Source organism: Schistocerca americana, chromosome 7 (assembly GCF_021461395.2).
Source record: "Schistocerca americana isolate TAMUIC-IGC-003095 chromosome 7, iqSchAmer2.1, whole genome shotgun sequence".
Taxonomy (NCBI): Eukaryota; Metazoa; Arthropoda; class Insecta; order Orthoptera; family Acrididae; genus Schistocerca; species Schistocerca americana.
Window position 1 is genome coordinate 572,276,541 of NC_060125.1, and position 9,844 is coordinate 572,286,384.

Here is a 9,844-nt window from a genome sequence, read left to right on the forward strand (position 1 = left end):
GGATCAGCAACTTACAGTTTGGGTGGGGGTGTGGCGGGAGGAGGGCAAGAAATCATAGAAAATGACCAACAGGTAGATACAGTAAGCAGATTCAAAAGAGTGCAGGTGGCGGTAGTAATTCAGTTATGAAAGGGCTTTGACAGCGTAGGGTAGTATGAGGTGCTAAATCAAACCAGTCTTCGAACTGAAGATTACGATAACACGTAAAGCCTTAGGATTAGTTTGGACACCTCTTTTGATACCTAGAAATATTTTAGATGCGATGGTGCGCCATGGTCTCCCTTTGATCTTAGGACAGACTATAAATTTGTAACGAACGGAACAAGAAAATGATTAGAGCTTTTTAGGTGCAGGAACCCTGATACTAGAGCTGTGGCAAATACGTACAGGTTAAAGACTACTACAAAAATTTGCAATGTATGTGCATAGTTGTGTTACTAAATAACAGAGTGTAAGTATTGAAACAAAATTGGCATCAAAGTGTTTAAAGTGCTACCAATGTAACTCTTTCTTCTCCCGTTATTTGACCATAAAATAACATTGACGGCCGACGTTACAACGGAGTGTGAAGAAACATAACCGGAAAGCAGTCGCCTTTATGAAACACTACTGCAGAGTTTGACAGAGAGCTACGATGTGAAAAGTTACACATCCCTGACTGGCAAACCTACGCTGTAACTCGACAGGACACGTGGGTATGTAATCGGTTTGCGTATTATTACATTTCTGGCATACTGGGGAAGCTCTATAGAACCGTGTAAATATGTTTGTATTGCACTGAGATTTTATGGGTGCGAAGTAAGAAGTTGATAATAATGTAAAATTTCGTTGGTAGCAACACGAATGGTAGTAACATAGCTTATTGGCAGTTGTGACTCACGTGAGAAGGGTAAATATTAGGCAGTGGAGGCCACAGCTGACATAGTCTGAATATCTTATTGTGTCGTGAAACAGGCACATAGATAAACAAATATAAAATTACTTACGTCAGAGCCTCATCTGACGCATCTTCTTCAGTATATTCAGCTGGTAGTTTACTGGCCCTAGGGGAAGAGGTCCGGAGCGTTTAGTATAAAAAGGCGTTGAGGTTTTCTGAGTTTATCCGTCGAAAGAGCAATCGTTAGCAGTAAGTTGCTTCCTCTCATTCTCATATATCGTCTAAGCCCCTATCTCGTATTACATTTTAGCTTTGTAGGTCCTCCGTTATTTCGTAATCGATGTTCCAGCTCTCATTAAGAGACTGCTATTTTTCTCACTAAATATTGGCCAAAACAGATAGTTTTTCGCTGTCTGGGAGAAGCTGAATATCGAAGTTACAGAATCAAGAAGCTTGAGTATGAGATGAAACTGATGATTTGTCTCAAACATACAGTTACTATCTTCTAACTAGAGTAAACTCGTGTGGCATTAAGGACTGAGAGACACCTACGAGGATGTCCAGGCGCCTCATTAGAAAGACATTCATACATCGCGGGCTATTGCGGCATTACTTCATAATGTGTGTGTGTGTCTGAAGTGTATGTGAACATGAATGGTGCTTGTAGCGTTTTAAATCGCGTTTGTTGATGACGGAAAGAATGGAGAGAGTGTGTCCCGGTGCCAGCAGAGAGTCTATTCCTGTCGATTATCACCGAAGGCGTCGTCGAGATTAACCACCCCATGCGACTAACCAATCATCATAGTCAGCGTCATATGTCCATAACATATGAGAGGCTGCGAAGAGGTTACAAATTCTTAGCCAGAGCGCTTCTGCGAAGTCTGGTGATCAGTTACTTTGTACACTCCCTAATTGTGCCGCCCCCCCTCCCCTTCCCAATCTTGTGCACGCCTATGCTGTCGCAAATTTTTTTGGATCACCACGAGGATTCAAACCGCTTACCTCCTGGTCGAAAATCATTGGAAAACAATGCTTCAGAAACGAAAATATGTTTTCCCTGGCGCGTCGTTAAGTTTATTCACAATCGCTGCCTACTGGACCGCTATCAAGTGGCACTGGGAACAATATAAATGGCTTTGAGACTAGTTCAACCATCAGAATTTATACTGTTCTCAAACATTCTGATAAAAAAATATTGTATCAAACTTTTTCAGTACTTTGATCTAACATAACATTAAGAGGGGAGAATGTATTCCTGATGTTGAATCGGCAATTTAGGCTGTAACTGCGACTGTATTTTCTCATTGCAGGACTGAAACGCAAAAGTATGCGGTAGACACTCTGGCTATGTAACTGGGTCTAGGATTATCACAGCAGATTTGTGATAGTTTTGCTGTTGTAGCTATGTACCCAGTTTTTGGGCATAGCTGTTTGCTTTCACGTCCAGTTTCACGACTGCATATCGACATTACTAGCGCCAGTTCCTTACGTAACTGACAACGCTGAGGTAGAAGTTATGGCGAATTGAACCTCTTAGAGCGCATTCACGGACTCACTTCCCAGGAATACTGTTCGTATTTGTCACATGTCGCTGCCTCATCTGCTACAGACGATGACTTCTTCCCTGGTGCTGCTGGTTCCGCTATTGTTGGCTGGGGCAGTCCTGGCCGACTCCTGCACGCTGCCCGACGCCTCCACAGAGACCTTCAGCGTCACCACGGTGAGTCTCCGTCACCTGGCAGTCTGCTTCTGGTCATCAACATCTGCATCGACATCTACATATACATCGAAATTCTGAAAAATACTCTCAAGTGTCGGCCACAGGGTTCATCGTACCACGTTCACAATAATTCTGTATTATTACATTTTCGAAGAGCACGCAGAAAAAGACATACGCCTACATCTTTCCGTGCGAGCTCTGATTTCCCTTATTTTATTACGATGATCGGTTTTCCCTATGTAGGTCGGCGTCAGCAAAATATTTTGGCATTTAGAGGGTAAAGCTGCTCATTGACATTCTGCGAGAAGGCTCCCCCGCAGCGAAACGCACCTTTGTCTTACTGCTGCCCACACCAAATCCTGCATTATGTCAGTGACACTCTCCCCTCTATTTCGCTATAATACAAAACATGCTGTTCTCGTTTTATCTCTCTCGTTGTATTCCGTTCATTCCATTGGTAAGGATCGCAGACCGCGTGGCAGTAGTTCAAAAGAGGACAGACGGACGTAGGCAGTCTCTTTAGCGAGATGCAGAGTAACACCATACTCATTGTCCCCCTCATCGACAACCCTTCACCTTAAGGTGGAGATCTTTTATGTCTTCAAAGTACACCATCCACATATAAATGTCTCAACATTCAGCAGCAGGATCGCATGATGTTCTTCATCTTCTTCCAGTCTATGGGATACGTTTATCGCGCTCCAAAACAAAACGAATTTTACTAAATTGTCTTCATCCCGTCGTTGTCTGTCCTATATCCGGTTTTCCAGTTATTACATTGTACTGTTTACGTCGCAACATTTTCATGTGGTCACACCATTTTTGTTGGTAGTGCCTGTTCTTTTCCCATCTAGAAGCTGTCTTATGTCTTCACTTCTCATTCTGTCTCTAAACGTTAATCCATGCAGTGGCCACGGAATCCCCATCTGTATATAAGCTGCTATAACTGTTTGTCACCTTCTTTCCTTATTATGCAATTATCACTAAAATACACAAGAGAAAGCTTAGCCATTACGTTGTGTAGGCTAAGTGTTATATCTTTCCCTATATTTCTAACAAGATAGCTCTCTAAACAAACATTTATAACGTTATATTTTGAACCATATCTGAATTAGTTATATTTATTGATATGTCTTACCTGATACATTTTAAAAAATTTCATTGTTGTGTTATCTCAGTGTTCTGCGCTGTTTTGCGCTTCTTACGTGTTTCATTTCCAGTGACATTGCTTTTGTTATATTTACAAGTATGACCATTCGTTAAGTCTACAAATCGTTATTCAAATTAAACTCGTTTTCTTGTAAAGTGCTTTCACTCTCTGCTTGGGGAACCTGGTCATCCGCAAATAAAATACAGTTAATACGTCTGTTGCTTTCCACGTCCATCTTCTTGGGGCTTTTCGGATTCCATTCTTCCAAAACTCTGTAGATACATACATGTATCAAAAAGAATTGGTGAGAGACCGTACACCAGTTTTACTCCCAGATGTACAGTCAACAACTCTTCATTTATAATAATTTATTGTTTACTGACCATGATGTAATGGCATTCAACAAATCTGGAGGTTCATTGTTCCCAGTCAACAGTCGCCATTATTTTATCAGTCCTACTTTATCGTAGATTTTCTCTTAGTGAAGGAGAAGCGGAAATTAAAATAAATTCGCATCTGCAGAAGCTAATTCTTGACTATAGCTTCAATGCTCCTCTCATAAAAATGTTTCTGCTATTGGCTGGCGATTTCTGTAAAGACAATACGATTAAATTTCATGAATCTGTTCTACGTCGTTTATAACACAAGCGAGACTGAGTGACAAGTGCAGACGTGTTGTGTGTGGTCCGCAGGCCCACAAGAAGTGGTACCAGCAGTACCGCTACCCCTCAGCGGTCCTGGACCCCCTTGGCTGCCTCATTCTCACACAGGACCCTGGCGAGGCTGCTAACCAGATGACGCTCAGCGGTGCCTTCAGCCAGGATCCATCGTGAGTACTTTCATACTTGATCTGTATACGACGTCCGTTGTTACGGTGGTAAGTGTCTCCTATTATTGACTGAGTTAATGGGTGATTCTGCCTCACACTTGGTTCGGCTGGGAAGCAGCAGACTGGAAGTTCAGAGGAACTTCCCGCAAGAATAAACTTCTGTCACATATCGGATCTCGAAGCAGGAATCTTTTGCGTTTTGCATTCAAATACTGAACAGAGCTTTTCGAATCACGACTCACGAACAAAATCAAAGCTTTGCTTCTGCCATTACAGTTTTCAGACAAGTCATGAATCGTAACTGGTGGCACATTCTCTAAAGTGTTTGCACTTCAAAGAGAGGGGTTCAGCCACTGAGTATCTTTCTGGCCCTTCATTTATTCCTTCAGTCGAAACTACAACGCTGACTGAAAATTCATGCCGGGCACAGGTCTGTCTTTCGATCCCGAGTCGGTAATAGGACTTCCTGTGTCATTTACTGCTACTTTCTCATGTGGTCGTGACTTTTTGTCACGAAAATTGGCAACTTGGAGCAGTGAGTGGCACACTAGCTTTCTCTATAAATCGTTAACGGGAAATGTCTGAGTAAGGCAGGGCATCAACACTCACAATAAGTCCATGCCATGTAAATCAATGGAGCCATCACTGCTTCGGTTCGTGGCCGTCATATCTTTCGTAAAAAACGAGCTGCTAACAGTAATTACCGGTTTTTATTGCTGAAGAAGGATCTTCTGAATTAAACGTACAGTCGACAATGATGTCCTTCGAGGCAGTGTGGAGTAAAGCCTACAATGGTTTTGAAAAATATCTCAATAAACGTATACATGGTGTTACAAAAAGGTACGGCCAAACTTTCAGGAAACATTCCTCATACACAAATAAAGAAAATATGTTATGAGGACATGTGTCCGGAAAGGCTTAGTTTCCATGTTAGAGCTCATTTTAGTTTCGTCCACCTATACTCAATGGAGCACGTCATCATGATTTCATACGGGATATTCTACCTGTGCTGCTAGAACATGTGCCTTTACAAGTACGAGACCACATGTGGTTCATGCACGATGGAGCTCCTGCACATTTCAGTCGAAGTGTTCGTACGCTTCTCAACAACAGATTCGGTGACCGATGGATTGGTAGGGGCCGACCAATTCCATGGCCTCCACGCTCTCTTGACCTCAACCCTCTTGACTTTCATTTATGGGGGCATTTGAAAGCTCTTGTCTACGCAACCCCGGTACCAAATGTAGAGACTCTTCGTGCACGTATTGTGGACGGCTGTCATACAATACGCCATCCTCCAGGGCTGCATCAGCGCATCAGGGATTTCGTGCGACGGAGGGTGGATGCATGTATCCTCGCTAACGGAGGACATTTTGAACATTTCCTATAACAAAGTGTTTGAAGTCACGTTCGTACTTTCTGCTGCTGTGTGTTTCCATTCCATGATTAATGTGATTTGAAGAGAAGTAATAAAATGAGCTCTAACATGGAAAGTAAGCGTTTCCGGACACATGCCCACATAACATATTCTCTTTGTTTGTGTGTGTGGAATGTTTCCTGAAAGTTTGGCCGTACCTTTTTGTAACACCCTTTATATTAGTCGCTCCCAAAATTTCACCGCTACTCCTCCAGAATATGGTTCGCGATTTGATCATGTTACGGCGTTTATGACAATGGAAAATTATTGACAAGTGCGAATACTGGCAACTGTGAAACTGCGAGAGTGAGAACGATATCACAGCGGAACGACATCACAGCCAATGATATAAAGTTTACATTAAACTTCTTTTAATTGTCAAGAATATTTCTTTATTAATCGCTTGAGGACTAATTCTGTTAGGAAGAATAATATGGAATACAAAAAGCTAATAATAGATGAAACAGAGAAAGATATAAAATGATTGTTCGATCGCTGTTACATAATGACAGTTTTACCCGTAATGAATCGCTTTGAGAATTGCGTCCACGGCTGAGGTGGCAAAAAGTTAAATTGCTTTGGGTAGAGTAAAAAAACATTTAAATGGGCTATGGTTCATCAGTAAAAAAAAAATATTTCTACAAATCTACATTAACGTTACTGTAATACATATGTCTTTAGCGCAATGATTTACGGAAAAACTAAAGCTTGGTTTGAACATACTGTTTCAGAGCTGCTGTCACGGCCGACGTCACTATCGAGGGCAACAGGCTTCACAGTACCTACTACGGCAAGTGTAAGTACCTGTCCCAGAACAAACTTGCTAACAGTAATACGTTTTGTTGCCCAGTAGTCAGATGCATTCTTTATTGCTCTACAGTGATGAGAATCTTGGAGGACAATGTCTTACTTACGTCTGCCTCTGATACATTTATCGGCTTCTTTATCTTTAGTTTCATAACCTAATAAATGAGTTTCCTACCAGTTTTATACGTGTGTTCCAGACGGTGCATTGTTGACCGCTGAGCGTAACCTCGTCTATGGAAGCGCAGACATCTTCATTGAACACTTCTGCATGGTGACTGGCGGTAAGTTGTACGTTTATGTGTCACAATTGTAGAAACTTTCATACCGTAACAATGATGCAGGTAAACGATTGCAACATCGCCAGAATTATTATTAATACTACAAAAGGGAACTGGGTTTCACATCTGTCTCTATTCAATACTATTCACAGACGTACAGAACTCTTGGAACGAAGGCCTAAAAAAGAAATAGGTGTTTACACACTATACTTCGTCCGTCAGTTAGTCAATTTCTCAGACCAAGTGTACAACTAGTTGGCAGTGCTGTTTGCGGTAATTATATGCTGCACAAAAGCAGATGATGAAGTAAAACACTGATGGTACTCTAGCACCCAGCGGAAGCCTACATAAGAAAAGTGTATTTTTGATGCTGTCACGTATATTTCTAGCGTAACAGTCCAGATTAATGCACAAAACTACAAGCGATGAATCAGTATGACTAATATAAAATTAATTGTATTAAAAAGTAGATTACTTTACTCTCACGTACGCAGGCGTCCCCTATTGATGACTACGTTATTTTGTATGATGAACTAAGTATCGTTACATTTTCTTACGACTCCAGACATTGAAGATTAAATGAATGGTTGCTTACACTAACATCCACACTATGTAATCCGCCTTTCACCGCGTGGTGGAGGGTTCTTTTGCTATCACAAACATGTCTGCCTGTTCCTGTTCCATTCTCGAGTGATATGCGCGAGGGACGACTCTCTGTGGGCCAACATATGAGACCGACGTTCTCTCTCCTGTCATCGTCATTATGTGAGCTTAAGAATGTAGCCTGAACGTATTCATAGTTTCGAGTCGCACACTCATTTTTTATGTGAAGGGGCAATGTGATTGCAGTGCTCTTGTCGTTAGATTCGCATGGAAATTTCGATGAGTGGTGTACTACGATAAATTTGTTCAAGATGAATGAATAGTTAGCTACACTGTCAATATGAGATTATAATGCTCCCCTTGACGTTCTACAACAAGACAATTCACTGTGGGTGTGTATTGCGAACACATGGACATCATTTCTATTAAAGCCCATTTCAGGATAAACATAAAGTGCGGAAATTTGACTCTGTAACATCTCTTTAGAGTTTAGACAATTTAGAGGGTGGTGGGTGAAAAAAATTAACTTCGGAAAGCTAAAGTCGAACTGGAAACCAGAAAACCTAAAACCAGTGCGGACTATAGACGTAAATATACACTGATGAATCATGACAATGTTTTCACGTTAGAACTAATGTTATCATGCTGTGTGTAAGCTACACGATGAAGCAGATAGATTCTTTCGTTTCCTTTGCTCCCAGTACCCATTACGTAGCTTTAATTCGTACTTAATATTCGATGGCAAAACACATGTCCATAACTTATTATTTTTCCGACTTTTTCAGACGAGATGACATTCATATTCACCACTGCCGAGAATCCGAGTGACGATCTGATCAACCAGATATGGGCTGAGGTCGACGCACGCCCTGAAATCGACAGATCCAAATTCCAGAAAGTCAGTTGTTAACCGATATCGATTTCTGAACATAAATAAACGAACTTCAACATAAGCAATCATTGTGTTTAATTATATTTCCTGTTGCGTATGTTAGTTAATGGTAATGTAATATCTAAGCGTTTATACTCCATTTTTGAAAACGCATGTTCCCCAAAGGAATGTATTGTCGATTAAGAAACTTTTGTCATAATCTGCAGACCTCGACATTCTAAGATAAATTTAGTATACCCTAAAACAGGGGGGAGAACCAAGTTACCTGTGGTGTACCCTAGGAGACGCTGCAAATTTTTGCCAGGTTACACAGTACAACTCCTCTGCCAGGAGGGGTCATCGTGTCCTAAAGCGACAAAACAAATCTCTGGTAGCTATGTGATTACTACAGTAAGCTGTATACAAGGTATCTGTAAGACCTGTAAGACATGAGGACGTAAGGTGAGGGAGAGACGGCAATATGTATTGTTTCTTACAAATTTGAATGGTGTCATATCTAGCCTTGTAAATGTCGTGAAGAATATACCAACCATATTTTCGGTTGTTGATAAAAGTGAATTACTCCCTGCCAGTTCAATAGGACAATCAGTAAGAAAAGAAGTTAAAAGTAAATATACATATGTAAATGTTTTGAATGCTGGGAAAATCACGTTTAATACTGAAACGTTTACAATGGTGTGCAAAATTGACTATAATTTGGCGGTTATGTCGCATCTAGATTGTTTTGCCATCGTTGTGTACTGTCTCCCTTCTGTCATCTGCGACATCTTAAAATAAACTGAATGCTATTTATGCGCTACGGTCGCAGGTTCGAATCTGCCTAGGGGCATGGACGAGTATGATGTCCTTAGGTTAGTTAGGTCTAATTATCTCTACGTTCTAGGGGTCTAATGACCTCAGATGTTAAGTCCCATAGTTCTCAGAGCCATATGAATGCGTTTTATGCTCCGGTGAGGAATAAAATAGAAAGTAGAATCATGTTATTCAGTTATTTTCAGATTTTACATGGCTTCTGTTGTATCAGATCCATTTCGTAATGTGAAATGAATATTTTCCCGCCTAAATATCATGTAGGTCCTTGGCTACTATTCCCTTGGCAATATTGTGTTACGTGAAATAACATTTCAGCTGGCTGTGATTTCACAGGTAGTTTTCTTGCAATAACAACTTCGTTGTTATACCAAGGCATTTAGATCAGCTCGGAGTAAAAGAACGTCGTATTTTCTTTTATTGACTTTTTTTTACACGTCCTCTACTACTATAAAGTAACC

The 9,844-nt window shown here is 40.9% G+C and overlaps 1 protein-coding gene across 1 annotated transcript; it reads left to right on the forward strand.

The window, feature by feature from the left end:
• Positions 1–1,078: 1,078 nt before the first annotated feature.
• LOC124622613 lies at positions 1,079–8,638 on the forward strand. Its single transcript, XM_047148378.1, has 6 exons — positions 1,079–1,126; positions 2,487–2,597; positions 4,440–4,576; positions 6,725–6,789; positions 6,998–7,081; positions 8,467–8,638. Exons 2-6 carry the CDS (start codon positions 2,490–2,492, stop codon positions 8,589–8,591), a joined length of 519 nt encoding a protein of 172 aa, XP_047004334.1. The 5' UTR covers positions 1,079–1,126; positions 2,487–2,489; the 3' UTR covers positions 8,592–8,638.
• The last annotated feature ends 1,206 nt before the right edge of the window (positions 8,639–9,844 follow it).

Bases quoted from the DNA above. Each gene is read 5' to 3' on its own strand.
- LOC124622613 (XM_047148378.1), top strand. From the start codon at position 2,490: ATGACTTCTTCCCTGGTGCTGCTGGTTCCGCTATTGTTGGCTGGGGCA. The intron at 2,598-4,439 runs GTGAGTCTCCGT...TGTGGTCCGCAG, and splicing joins AGACCTTCAGCGTCACCACG to GCCCACAAGAAGTGGTACCA. The intron at 7,082-8,466 runs GTAAGTTGTACG...CGACTTTTTCAG, and splicing joins CTTCTGCATGGTGACTGGCG to ACGAGATGACATTCATATTC.